Raw genomic sequence first — 15,705 nt, 5'->3', positions numbered from 1 at the left:
GGCGACTAAGGGATAGGCTCACAAACTTGGGATTGTTTTTTAGGCGATTGGTTAGCAACCTGTCACTGTTTGAATCTCAATTAAGTACATATATCATTAAGCCAAATAGCCATTCAGTCTTTTCAAGACTGCTGGCTCTGTCTACCCCGCAAGGGATATAGACGTGACCATATGTATGTAAGTTTATTTTTTATTTTTTTTTTATTTTATATATTTGGAAGTATGCAGGGATCGTGGCAAGTGGAAAGAGGTAGTCTCTGCCTACCCCTCCGGGAAAGAGGCGTGAGTTTATGTATGTATGTATATTTGGATGACCAACAGCAAGATTGAACAATCATTAGCTTTTTAAATATATGTCTAAGAGCCAATTACAGCGGTCTTCACTAAAAAACATTTATTTATAAATCATTATATAAAAACAGTTTAAAACATAAAATTTTAAAAAGTTTAAAAAAGAAGATCTCCCCTTTGGTGGCGGTCGAGCCGAATCATCGCTCACGCTACAAATGTATGTGTAACTTGAATATGTGTTTTGTAATCAGATGTCTATGATATAAGTCTCATGGATTGAGACTTAAATGACCCACTTTAAATGACCCTAGTCGATCCTTACGGTAACTCTTACTTTACGCACAGCTGAGATAAAGGTTTATACAGTCAAAACTGTTTATAACGACATCGTTTACAACGACCTATCGGTTATTACAGCCAGATTGTATGGTCCCGTCCGAATTCCTAGTAAACTATTCAGTAAACAAACCGCTTATAACAACATCGGATACAGCGACATATCGCTTACAACGACGAAACTTTATCGATATTCATCGGCTATAACGACCAACCGATCCGCTCAAAACAAAACAATACAAACGATTTTAAATCTTATTGATAAGCATTGAAGAAATATTTTGTATATTTTTACTTACTCCCACTTTGCGGCCATTTGACCTTGCATATTTTAGACCAATTGTTTAAAAACACAATACAGAAAACTTCAAGTGTTACAAATGATACAGAATATTGATATTGATAACAGCATTAAAACTCTCTCTGTTCTGGATGCAATTCTAATGATATCGGAAGCTTGGGAAAAGGTCACACAGACCACTATAGCTAACTGCTTTCGCCATGCAGGTTTCAAAGGTCTCTCTCTATCACAAGCGGAGGACGACGATATTCCGAAATTTGTTGCATTTAATGAACAGTTATCATACATACCTTGAGGAGTACATATTGATGATACATACCTTGAGGAGTATGAAACGTAAAATGCAAAAAATATTTGAGACTGACTGATGTAGTGTAATTTTGTAACCCGTAACTAGCGGCTAAGTACATTTTGTATTCTAATATTTTCGTAATAAATATTTTTATGTCTTATCTGACTCTTTTACATTTATAACTTACACTTATACTAGATAAATAACTACATATGATAAAACATACATATATGTAACTACTGTACTTGTGTATATGACTGTATTGCATATAACGACAATCGGATATAACGTCGGCAACTATACGGTCCCTTCAATGTCGTTATATCAGGTTTTGACTGTACTAACATTATACCGAAGATACAACATATAATAAGGCTCCTGTGAATTTAGAATTTGATTATTCTTTTTACATGCCTATTTAGCCAAAACATGACATGACATTGTCCGGATTGAAGGCAGAAATTTGACAAGTGTCAATCATAGCAACAGAGAAGATTGAGTTTTGAGCCAAGAAGAATCTTACTACTACGATGATAATACATATAAGTATAGTAATATCCAATGATTTGAAGCCAAAAATAAATAAAAAAACATACATACATATAATCACGTCTTTACCCATTGCGGGATAGACAGAGCAAAAAAGTCTTGATAAAGGAAAGAGATGGAGTGGTCCATTTCTTTTTATATTGTTTCTCGGCACCAATACAAAAAAGAATAGGACCACTCCATCTCTTTCCCATGGATGTCGTAAAAGGCGACTACGTGATAGGCTTACAAACTTGGGATTCTTTTTCAGGCGATGGGCTAGCAACCTATTTGAATCTCAATTCTATCATTAAGCCAAATAGCAGAACGTGGCCGATCAGTCTTTTCAAGACTGTTGGCTCTGTCTGTCTCGAAAGGGATATAGACGTGACCATATGTTTGTATGTATGTATCTAATATCTCAGCTCAACCAACGGACAAACGCGACGGGAACACTTTGTTACATTAGTTCCTGATTGAATTTCGACCGTTATAAAACCATTATCTTGAAAGTCGTTGATAAGGCACAATTAGGTCAGCGTCAACGGTTGGTGACCGTCATCAACACAGACATAGATATTACTAGATATTTACAGTTTGTTTAACGATCAGGTTTAACATCTAAGTATTTCCTATGAGTGTCGTAAAAAGCTTAAAAAATATATGGACGTGATGATTGTATATATTAAATAAAGAAATGTAAACATGGGTACGCATCTCTTTAATCGCTGGGAATATAATCTATACTAATATTATAAAGCTGAAGAGTTTGTTTGTTTGTTTGAACGCTTATCTCAGGAACTACTGGTTCGAATTGAAAGATCCTTTTTTGTTGAATAGACCATTTATCGAGGAAGGCTTTAGGCTATATAACATCACGCTGCAACTATAAGGAGCGAAGAAATAATGGAGAATGTGAAAAAAATCGGGGAAAATTATTCATCCTTAAGGGCTTCAATGATGCCCAAAATAACTATTCCATGCGGACGAAGTCGCGGGCACAGTTAGTCTGATAATAATTCTTCAGTTTCTATAGAAATATTACCACATGTATTTGTAGTACTAACGTATTATTACATAAGTAATTTACTTCGATAGTCGCGCGCGTGTAATTATAAAAATCGTGAGAACACAAAAGCCTTGAAACGCTGAGCAATGAGAGACGTCTTATGACGTGTTAATTCGTTGTTTGTAAACCAATGTGGATTTGTGGTTAATGTAGACTTTATCCTACTAATATTATAAATGCGAAAGTTTGTATGTCAGTATGGATGTTTGTAACTCTTTCACGCAAAAACTGCTGAACCGATTACGATGAAATTTAGTATGTAGAGCTGAAGACCCAGAATAACATATAGGCTACTTTTTATCCCGGAGTTCCCGCGAGATTGATAGGGTTTCTATGCGGACGAAGGTATGAAAGTAATTATTCATCTTACTCGACCAAATATCGAACCTAGACATATAAATAAAGAGAGAAATATACATACACACATACATACATATGGTCACGTCTATATCCCTTGCGGGGTAAACAGAGCCAACAGTCTGGAAAAGACTGAATGGCCACGTTCAGCTATTTGGCTTAATGATAGAATTGAGATTCAAATAGTGTCAGGTTGCTAATCCATCGCCTAAAAAAGAATCCCAAGTTTGTAAGCCTATCACTTAATCGCCTTTTACGACATCCATAGGAAAGAGATGGAGTGGTCCTATTCTTTTTTGTATTGGTGCCGGGAACCACACGGCACACCAGTTATCAAACAAGAAAAAAATCAATGTTCGTATCTGGTTATCCAAGATTTACTGAGTACGAACGTGGAGTAAAGGCATTTTCACCATGATTCTGGATTGGTTAAGTCAGGTTTTACGCGAGAACATTGCCGTCTGACCTCCGCAACCTTTGCAGGGGAACCTAACTAATATTTGATCATGGTTCCTTTTTATCTTCAGGTAGTGCTAAATACAAAGGGATAGGCTTACAAACTTGGGATTCTTTTTTTAGGCGATGGGCTAGCAACCTGTCACTATTTGGATCTTAATTCTATCATTAAGCCAAGTAGCTGAACGTGGCCGATCAGTCTTTCAAGACTGTTGGCTCTGTCTACCCCGCAAGGGATATAGACGTGACCATATGTATGTATGTATGTAGTACTAACGAGATATTTGTTTCTTTTATAAGTATGTACTTACTATTTTCTTGTTAGGTACTGTGTAAATTTCTATGCAATAAAGATATTACAAATAAACAAACTAATTAGCAATCATAGACAAATTGCTAACCTATTTGGAAGTCGGTAAAGCAAGTAGCCGACAATATTGTAATCTATAGTCACAGCTATTGTTTCAAAACTCCTACAGCCATTGTACTCGTAAGCTAAGGAGACATCAATACAATAAAACGCCATTTGAATGATAATTGTCAATGATAATTCATTTATGTGAATTTTATTTTAAGGTTAAGTATCTATAAACGTCTAATTGGTATCTATGCCCGTCTAGTTGCGATGAAAGAAAAAAAAAATTTTTTTTAAGTTCGTCTACGTTCATAAAGTTTTCAGAATGTAATTAATAATGAGTAAAAAATTTACGAAAAGAATTATGTTAATTGCAAGGGAGTTCATTGCATTAAATGTTAATTGTTAACCTTAACATAATATTTTTTTATTTATTTTTAGTATTTATTGGTAATTTCGGCTTTCTAGTTATTACGGTTTATGTGATACAGCCATCTAGGTGAAAGACAGACGGACAGACAGCTGAGACTTAGTAATATTGTTAGGTACCTTTTAGATACGGACCTGTAAAAACAAATATATACACACACACCGTGGTGCCGTGTGGTTTACGGCACAATTAGAAAAGAAAGAATAGGACCACTCCATCTCTTTCCCATGGATGTCGTAAAAGGCGACTAAGGGATAGGCTTATAAACTTGGGATTCTTCTATTAGGCGACAGACTAGCAAGCTGTCACTATTTGAATCTCAATTCTATCATTAAGCCAAACAGCTAAACGTGGCCCATCAGTATTCTTAAGACTGTTGGCTCTGTCTACCCCGCAAGGGTTATGGACGTGATTATATTCATATATGTGTATGTATTAACACCATTACACAAAAACCAGACACGCCTTCAAGGCGTGTAACCGTCTGTCAAAGTAATGAAATGAATTTCTCTAATGTAATGACGAGACCGATTCCCGTCTGACCTTCGCAACCCTTGCAGGGGAACCTAACCCTTATTGGAACATAGTTACACATTTAGTTGCTTATTGTATGTAGGAAAGTTAGTTTAGTTGTTACCCACTAATCAAATTCAAATTCAAATTCAAACTTTTATTTGCATAATATGAGTACAACAAGGTCTTAAATATAATGTATAACAGATCTTCATATTTACCCTTTCGGATGTTGCAAACATTTTTTATGTATTAGTAAACATACAAACTTATACATAGAGGTACCTACTTAGTATCACATTATAATTTTAAATCTAATTAGAATTGTTTAAACCTAGTATTGCACAATTTATATTTATCTGTTAATAGGTGCTTATTTATTATTATTGTAAATATTTATAATGTTCTAATGTTTTCAAGTTTACAATGTAAAACTATTATAATCCTACTACTTATTTAAATTAAGGTACTCATCTATAGAATAAAAATTGTTTTGAAGAAGCATAGACTTAATTTTTTTATTAAAGTGAGTTAATTTATTTTCATTTTTTATAGAATTTGGTAGTTTATTATAAATTTTTATTCCCATATGAAATGGGCTTTGGTGGAGCATTTTTATTCTTGCAGGTTGAATGCATAAGTTATTTTTATTTCTGGTGTGATATGTATGTGTATCTTTTATTTGAGTAAATAAATGCTTATTTTTGTGTACAAATTGACATATATCCTGAATGTAAATTGAAGGTAGTGTTAGTAATTCAAATTTTTTATAATATGGTTTGCAGCTTTCAGTATTTTTTATTTCTGCTAATATTCTAACACATTTTTTCTGTAATATAAATACTTCATGAGCGCTACTACTATTACCCCATAGCATTACCCCATACTTTAGCCAGGAGTAAGCATACGCATAGTAAGCAGATAGTGCAGTTTCAAGATTTGTGCAATGTTTTATTTGATATAGTGCATATATAAATTTACTTAATTTTGCTTTGACATTTTCTATGTGACTTTTCCAGTTAATATGAGAATCTATATGTATGCCTAATAAATTAAAAGTATTCACTGTTTCTATATCTGTTTTATTATATTGAATAAGAGAAGTATCTAATGGTGCTTTGTTTACAGATGTAAATTGCATTAGCTTTGTCTTTTTGTAATTTATTTCCAGGTTATGATCACTAAGCCATTTTTCAGCTATATTAAGTTTATCTAATACTATTGATTTTATATCTATATTACTATTATTATCATGTCCAATCAAAATTGACAGATCATCTGCAAAAAGAATACTAGTTATATTTTCTTTATCAAAAATTTTTGGCAGGTCATTAATATATATTATAAATAGTATACATCCTAATACGCTCCCTTGAGGTATAGCACATGTTAAACTTGTTTCATTAGATTTTATTATTTCTATTGTATTATTGTGGTCATTGTAATACGTTATTTGTACAATTTGTTTTCTATTTTGCAAGTAAGATTGGAACCACTGATATGCTCGTCCACGAACCCCAGATCCATATAATTTGGACAATAATATTTTATGAGATACTTTATCATAAGCCTTAGTCATATCAAGCAAAAGACCAAAGGCATGTTTCTTCTCGTTAATATGTCGTAAGGCGTTTTGAATATAATTGTACACTGCAGTTGTAGTAGATTTTGTTTTCCGAAAACCGTTTTGCCTGTCATCGAGAATTTTAAATTTTTCTAAAAACGAATATAGTCTATTGCTCATTGCTTTTTCAAATACTTTGGAAAAGGTGGATAAGAGTGCAATCGGTCTATAATTGTTCGGGTTTGTGGGATCATCTTTTTTATGTATCGGTATGACTGTTGATATTTTAAGAAGATCTGGAAATGTACCTTCTTGAAAACTTTGATTTATCAAAAGAGTAAGGGGTTGTGTAAGTTCATCAGCACAAAATTTCAAAAGTATTGTTGGTATTCCATCGCTACCGAAACTGTGTTTATTTTTCAAAGATTTAATTATATTTTTAATTTCTTTTTCATCAACTGAATTTAGGAACATTGTAGTGGTTGGAGGATTCATTACAGGGTAACCTTTGTTACTGCGTTGTGAAGTTTTAGTCTGGCCAATAGAAGCAAAATGTTTGTTAAAAGTATTAGATATTTTATAAGGATCTTCTGAAATTTTATCATTTATATTTATTTTCAAATTGGATTGGAATTTTTTTGTGGTTCTACCTACCATATTTTGTATTTATAATTTTCCACATTGTTTTGATTTTATTATCACTTTGCTTCATTTTACGAATGTAATCATTTTTCCTTGAAATTTTTATACATTTTTTTAAAATTTGACTATATGATTTAAGATGGCTTCTAATGATAGGGCTATTTGTTTGGTTAAGAATTGTTCTCATATACCTTTTTGTTTTACAAGAGTTTTTTAAGCCTGTGGTTAGCCACGTTTTTCTTACTTTATTTTTTATTTTTATTTTTTTTACGGGTATATGTTTATTTAAATTGGAAAGTATAATATTATGAAATGAACTATAGTTTTCGTTAATTGTTTGACTAGTGGTTATTATTTGTGTCCATTTAAGATTCTTCAATGAATTTTTAAAATTACTCATATTTTCTTTGTTAAATAATCTTTTTGTAGCATACCTAAATGTATTATTGTTGGAAAGAATTTTTTCATATTTTATTACTATATTAGTACTCTTGTGGTCAGAGAGGCCATAATCCTCTACAGTCACATTAAGTACATTTGACTCATTATTTACAAGTACTAAATCGATACAAGAAGCAGTTTTATCAGTTACTCGAGTTGGCTGTTTAATAAGTTGTTTAAAATTATATGAAGACCAAAAATTTAAAAATGTTTTACTTACGGAGTCATTTATATTAACTTTAATATTAAAATCACCGCCAACTATTATAGTTTTATTTTTTGTATTCAACTTATCGAGAACTTTAGTCATCTGTTCATAAAATATATTAATATGACGATCGGCTCTGTATACTCCTAATAAAATTGTATTAATTTTTGGTAACTCTATAGCACAAAGTTCAATTACTCCCTCTACAGAAAAACCAACAATATCTTTTCTCTGTATGTATTGAATATTTTCATTTAATAATATTCCAACCCCTCCACCTTCTTGTTTCTCTCTACATAATAACGATGCAAAATTGTATCCTGATATATCTATTGAATTACAAAAATATTTATTGCGCCATAGTTCAGATAATACAAGTATTTTAATATGTTTATCTAGAAGTAGTTGTTCAATTAAATGCACTTTGTTTCCTATGCTTTGTATGTTTTGAAAAGTTATTGTCAGGTTTTTACTATCTGTAGAGTGGTTAATTAGTTTTTTGAATTTTTTGGGCAAGAGTTAATTGGACATATATTATTGGAGGATAAATGCTTATCTAAATTTACATTTTCATTTTTATCTATATCTATTAACTTTTTATTTGCTTTACAGGGGTACATACTTATATCAGTGAGCAAATAGGAATTTAGTGACTTATTATTTTCTTTTCTCTCTTCTGTTGGGATACTAGTTGTATCACAGTTTTCCTGTCGGCATGTGTCTTGCTTGAATTCTTGTCCATTAATGTAAAGTTTGTTGTCTTTAAATATCGCATGTTATCCATTTCTTCTGCTTTCTTCTAATATTTTTCTTAACTCGTTCCTTTTTATAATTTCATCTTTGTTTAGGTATTTTGTAACTGAAAGACCTATCTTGTAGAAGGATGATGAACATTGAAGTATATGTTTAGTCATTCTCTTACTTAATAATTCAATTACTAATGGTCTGCTGGTACTTTTGCCATAGCGGCCAATTCGGTACGAGTTTTCTACATAGCCCAACAGATTAACATTTATGACATTTTGAAATAAATAAATGATTCGGTCATGAGTTTCTATTTCAGTTTCTTTATGTGTTTCTGGAAAGCCATGTAGTACAATTTTTTTATAGTTGAGATCGCCTGTGATAAATGTTTTTTTTTTCTTTTTTTAATAACATTTTGTTTTTTGCATCGAGGTCTGAAATTTGTTTTCTAAGATTTATCGTTTCTAATTCTAAATTTTGAATTTTTACATTAATATCTGTAATCTCAGTATTCATTAACTCTTGTTTCACATTCAATACCTCAGTCTTCCTATTTAAATCTATAGCCAGGTCAGTTACGGCTTGTAGTATTTCCTGTTTAATCACTTCTTTTAAACCTGTTATAATCGATGTTTTGTTATTCTCTAGCAATTTAGTTAATACTTCAACTGTAACATATTGCAAAGATTTTATATCTTTATTAAAAGTTTTATCCTGGCTATTATCAATAAATGTGTCTCCTATTGAACTTAGGTTGTTGAAAAATGACTCTTCATCAGAATCGTTACAGGTTTTTTGTTGCTTTTTTCTCAGTGTGATATTACATTCATCTATACTTTCTGTACTCTCTATAGTTTTTGTTGTAGGTATAGTCACAAAAGGTGTTTTATGATTTGATGGTGTTTTATGAATACATCCTAGGCAACGCCATTTCTTTTTATGTTGCGGAGTCAATGTATTATAAAATCGTTGTTCAGATACATTAGCGCATTTTAAATCATAATATTTTTCACATAGAGAGCATTTTAAAAATCGTCTATCATCGATTTTTTTCTTACAATTTGCACAAAGCGTCATCTTTATGTCAATATATTTTATACTATTAGGTATTGACGTTCTTTTTAATTAATTGTGCAACAAAGCGTATAGCTGGCGTTACTGGTAGAATGAAGTTTGTTCTTTTAATTGTTACTCTGTGCAATAGGTAAATTTATAGTCTTCATACAACTATTGAACAAAGTTGATAAAAGATGTCGTTAGTGACTTAACGATTAGCTGAGTGACCTTGGCATGGGTCTATAAGAAATGTTTAGCGTCACTTTTCGAAATATCTAATTGTTTTGAATTTCATAATTATTACCTTATGAGCCGAAGTTTCATAAACATTTGAGGATATTGTCGACACTACACTCCAGAAATTTTTCTTTTGATCGTTTTAATTGATATCTTTCACTATGTGGATATTCAAAATAGTAACCGCTACAGTTTAGTATTTTATCAATTATGTTCATAGTTTGGTACACAATGTTTGTGATAACACTTTCACTTATTGCTTTTAGATAGTCCTTTGTAAAACATAATTTTTATTACTATTTCGTCTGTTTTATATTTTTAAAGTTTTTTTTATTACAGAGAGCTTGTTTACGCGAGAGCAGCGAGGTACGATATCCTACTAATATTATAAATGAATAGAATAGAATAGATTTATTTTCGAAATTGGATACAAGGTATCGCTTATTGACGTCACATCACTTAAATCTAATTATAACTACTAATGCGAAAGTTTGTGAGTACGTCAGTATGGATGTTTGTTACTCTTTCACGCAAAAACTACTGAACCGATTACGATGAAATTCGGTATATAGGTAGCTGCAGACCCAGAATAACATATAGGCTACTTTTTATCCTGGAGTTCCCGCGGGATTGGTAGGGGTTTCATGCGGACGAAGTCGCGGGCGGCCTCTAGTATAACATACAAAAAATCACGCCTTTTCCCCGGAGGGGTAGGCAGAGACTACATCTTTCCATTTGCCATGAGCTCTGCATACTCCTTTCGCTTCGTCCACATTCATTACTCTCTTCATGCAAGCTCGGCGGTTTCGGGTACTCTTGACCTGACCTTTTGCTAGGATGGCCGTATTATAATTAGCTTTTTAGTGATTTTCGAAGTCGGCTTTAATTTTTTTTATGTTATTTTTTATAATCTTTATAAGCGTGAGTACATCTCTCTCCTTCTCCTTATCTGTTTGACGATTTTTAACTGATGGACTATTTATTACAGGTCGCTGAAATACATAAATACGTATAGCGGTCATTCCTTTTTCTTGTAAGAAGTGACCTTTGTCATATACACCATTATTTACAAGAGAATGCAGAGCAGAGCTTATTGTGTTAATGTTCGAGGTCTTCTGTGGGGAATATCATCCACATTTATAGCCAGACCTTAACCAAATTCTTATGGGACCACACGGAAACTACTCTTTTCAATGCGAATCGTCGAATTGAAAACGTCCTCCTTTTTTAAAGTCGGTTAAACGGAGCAAAGTAAAACAATCCTCGAATGATCTAAGACCTACCCAAGTAGGTACTTGACTAAAGTGAGTGTGTTTTTAAGTTGGTTACCTACCCAAAGGTGCTTTGCACAGCACAGGTTTCAATTCTATAAGTTCGAAATAAATAAATTAATAGGTATGTGTGTGAGGTTGTCAAACTAAAACTAAGTATTCTAAAACGAGCTGAAATTTATTTAGATAAAAATGCGAACATGTAATTTTAAAAGCAGATTGCCTACCTAAGCTTAAACCGTTATAAAACTAATAATAATCTAACATCGCAGGTCACAGACTTACACAAACCGTCAAACCGCCATTAAAATAATGCAAAACCATCTTGATAACGAAATCAACCATAAGTACCTACGCCTAAGGTTTAAAATAACACAATTGAATTTAGAATGAAGTTAGCTACACTTCGACCAGCCGTCAAGCGGCATCTTAAAACTACAACTTCATTCAGTTCGTTTTAACTTTCGTGCGAAGAGGCCGCGTCAACTCTGTGTTATATTTATTAAGTTTCAAAAAAGTACGTTGAAAGTAACACTACCATAAAAATTAGACAATAATGTGATATAAAAACTTTTGTGCGACATTGAAGTGTGAAGTGTTTATTAGAGAGGTACCCAAGGACGCAAAAAAATAACAATGGAAGACGTTTATACGATCAAAGTGAAAACTAAACCAGATTTAAGGAATCTTTACCCTTCAGAAAGGCGGTATTCTGCGTCCACAGTGTCAGGATTAGCCTGGGTGCACATAGCGTTGGCAGCTACGTCATTCCTATTGGCCTGCCTCGCTTTAGTGAATCCTGTTTCGGATCAAAACAAAGCTAAAACTTTAGACGAGTTGAACAGTACAGAGACTGTTAATGCAACCAATTCAGTTGACGATAACGGATATAATGACTACATTTTAGTGCTCGCGCCCGGTTTGATAACAGTTTTCGGATTATTCGCTGGTTTTACAGCCATTTTAGCATCAGTGAGGTGGTACATCGATAGAAATATAACGTGGTTGTTTATAACATCGGTACTGTCGACCGTTATATCATTCTCAGCGTTTGTTATGATCATAACGTGGTTTATAACGACAACTCAGGGAGACATAACAGAGTTTTACAAAGACCAAGTGCCCTTCAAAGATTTCGTTGTTATTAAACACTCTAATGTTATTGAAAAGAACAGTTCTCACATGGTCGTGGCGTTAAATTCGACTGACAACGAGGAAGATTCCTCGCATTTGTTTACAAAACACGTTTTGTCTATAAATATTTTGATCGCTGCATTCCTGGAATTGTTGTGGTCCATATTGAGTATGAAAATTTCTTACAAAGGCATGAGAAGTTACTATAAAGACGATAATAATACAAGACGAGGTAATTGTGTATCAGTTGTGACTACCATCAAAGGGAATGATCCAAAAAACATGCCGAGAAATCCCAAAATCAATACGAAGCCGGATTTGATCGAGCATTATCCGAACAAAAAGATAAAAAGGATATTCTTAGCGCAGGACGACAATGGTTTCTACTTAAAAGACCAGAACAATAAGAAGCAGGATACTGACACCAGTTCCGAGTTCTACAAAGAGAGGATGATGAACTTCTTGAATAGGTGCGCGTCTTTGGAGCTATCTAACACTGAAGTTAGGACTCCCAGCGTTCAGTCTGAATCTGTTCTTAATCCTATACCTGAGATAATTATAGAAAGACCGGACAATGAAGCAGATGTCACCCCTATAAGTTGGGGAGATACACCAGACCATACGATTTACAATCAGAACAATATTAATTTCGACAAAATCTTCAAATTTCCTAAACACGAAAAACGTGAAGATTCCAATGGAAATCGAGAGTGAAATGATTTCATTTTATGCTCAGTGACTGTGAATAAATGTGCACGCAGGGAATTTAACCCCTGACGCGAATGAGTGATACAATATTATATGTCTCAAGCCTATATTGTTTATAGGTACCTAATTTAAGCTTTCGAATATTAGACTGATAAAAAAAAAATTAAATATAAAAAATCAGGTAATAATAACCATATTTTAACGTAACTAAAGTCAGATAAAATAAAATTTTAGCAGACGCTTACAAATCACAAATTTCGCAAAGTGATCTGAATAATAAAGAGGCGTGAGTTTATGTATGTATGTATGTATGATCTGAATAAATAGCACAATAAAATTAATTAACAGTATTCCTATTAATTGTTAAAATTATATCAGTTTACTAAATATATATTAAAAATATGAAATGTGAAAAAAAAACAAATTAAAATGATCTGAAATTGAAAAACGAAAATGCGATCTAATTTATTGCCATTTTGTGTATAAAATCAATATATATATATTTTTACTGTATAAACTTAGACAAGTCTTAATACACTTTTTTCAACAATTTATGAAGATTTTTTATAGAAATTTTATTTCGACGTCCGATTGGCGTCACATTCTAAATAGGCTCTTAATTCTTGGATATTCCTTTCTTTTTAATGCTAAAATATAGACATTTGAAATTGACCAATCAGATTCTAAGTTGAGTTCAGTGACTTTGGTACATTCAAAGAAAAAAAAACACAGATTTAAAAACTTATTTATTTACTTACTAGTTTTTACACCACTTCGCTCCCTCTCTCGAAAGTTTCGTCTGTTTCTGTGCCAAATATCACGCAAATCGGTCTAGTAGTTTTTGTCTAAAAATACATGTATGCCTATATTTAAACACAAATGTTTTCTCCAAAATTATAATCCTACTATTAATCCCAATAATGAAAAAAAATGATAAGAATGTGTTTGTCAGTTCCTCTTTCACGCGTAAAGTACTGAACAGATTTTCATGAAACTTTCTAGTTAGGTATATATATATATATATATATATATATATGCAAGACATTGGAATAACATAATTAGTTAAAATTTTTACATATTTAAGGGGAACGAAGTCGCAGGCTAGTATAAGTATATGTAGATTGTAATAGTGCACAGAAAATCGTACAAAAAAAAAACAAATATATACTTACATACATATGTACATACAATCACGTTTATGTCCCTTGAGGGTTAGACAGAGCTACAATCAGCTGTATGCACGCTGTGTTAGGCTTATGTTAGGCGGATTTAGGCGGGTTCTTCTTTTTGGCGATGGATTAGCAATTGCAATCTGTCACTATTTAAATCTCAATTACTTACATCATTAAAGCATAGCTTGTCAGTATGGAAGCGTGATGTGCTTATTCACTTAGTCGCCTTTTACGACATCCATAGTACAACCTTCGTAGGAAGTACTTTCGTAAGAACTTTCGTAGAAACTGTAATTGAATATTAAGACCTATATTGTAACCATATTCAAGGAATAAATGATTATGATTACTTATTATCACACACTATGATTTTTCCTTTTTTTTTTATATAATTCCAGTTATAGTTTTAAAATTGTTCAATGCCTATAGAAAGTGTAATGTCTTAAACTGATTTGCCTTCGTTCACTCGACCTTTTTGTGAATTTATTGTGCGGCCGTGTGCCAATAAATTGTTTCAATAGTTGCGAAAAATCAGTTGGTTACGTGTCAATTACTTTGTTTAAAACACTGAGTATAATAACTTGGTGGAGAATGCAAAGACTGATGTTCTACGTTGTATACGTGTCTTGTAATCTAATGTCTACGTATATAATACTAGCTGTGCCCGCGACTTCGTCGGTTGAAAGCTGAAGAGTTTGTTTGTTTGTTTAACGCGAATGAATGATTGAAATAGACCATTTATCGAGGAAAGCTTTAGGCTATATAACATCACGCTGTAACTATAAGGAGCAAAGAAATAATGGAATATGTGAAAAAAAACGGCGAAAATGATTCATCCTTGATAGCTTCAATGATGCCCAAAATAACTATTCCACGCGGACGAAGTCGCGGGCACAGCTAGTGTATTATAAAATTAAGAAGGACATAGGGTATGTACTCAATACATCAATTTGACGAAAAGGTATCTTTTATTTCTGATAAATGCTGTGTTTCCGTGGGATTTATGATAAAATACCACGTACTCACGCGAGCAGAGTGACGGGTAATACTTTTACACGTTTTTATTTTACGGAGCAAACAAAGTCAACAGTCTAAAGAGAGGCTAAGTAAACCCGCCTTCAGGTGAATGAGGGAATCCTGTAATATATATTTTTTATACGTGACTTCTCCATCAAGTTATTATTCTCAGTGTTTTAAACATAGACAATAAGAACAGTCTTGTATGTAAATAATAAAACTCATGAGAAATCTTAAGAGTATATTACATTATACATTTTATTGTGAAGTAGGTTATTTAATTTATTTAAGTACATAGACTTGTTTACTTAATGAAATACCTATGTGAAATGAAATTAACTTATGTGTTTTTATTTCTTGTTACAATGTTCTTTCCAGTACTCCTCCGAAACGGCTTGACCGATTCTCATGAAATTTGTCTTGTGAGCATATTGAGTAGGTCTGTGAATCGGCCAACATCTATTTTTCAACACAAAATGCAACTCAATCCCGGTGGGGTAGGCAGAAACTACATCTTGTCACTTGCCACGATCCCTGCATACTTCGCTTCATCCACATTCATGACTCTCTTCGGGTATTCTTG

The 15,705-nt window shown here is 32.7% G+C and overlaps 2 protein-coding genes across 2 annotated transcripts in view; both read left to right on the top strand.

Moving 5' to 3' along the window:
• Positions 1-15,705, top strand: part of LOC106138583 (uncharacterized transmembrane protein DDB_G0289901) — a 429,961-nt gene that overhangs the window by 125,887 nt on the left and 288,369 nt on the right. The gene's annotated exons all lie outside the window — the stretch shown is intronic.
• LOC106131765 (uncharacterized) lies at positions 11,559-15,533 on the top strand. The gene has a single exon (XM_060952793.1). It carries the CDS (start codon positions 11,728-11,730, stop codon positions 12,937-12,939), a length of 1,212 nt encoding a protein of 403 aa, XP_060808776.1. The 5' UTR covers positions 11,559-11,727; the 3' UTR covers positions 12,940-15,533.

Source organism: Amyelois transitella, chromosome 29, assembly GCF_032362555.1.
Source record: "Amyelois transitella isolate CPQ chromosome 29, ilAmyTran1.1, whole genome shotgun sequence".
Classification (NCBI taxonomy): Eukaryota; Metazoa; Arthropoda; class Insecta; order Lepidoptera; family Pyralidae; genus Amyelois; species Amyelois transitella.
This window is presented reverse-complemented; position numbering and strand designations above follow the sequence as displayed.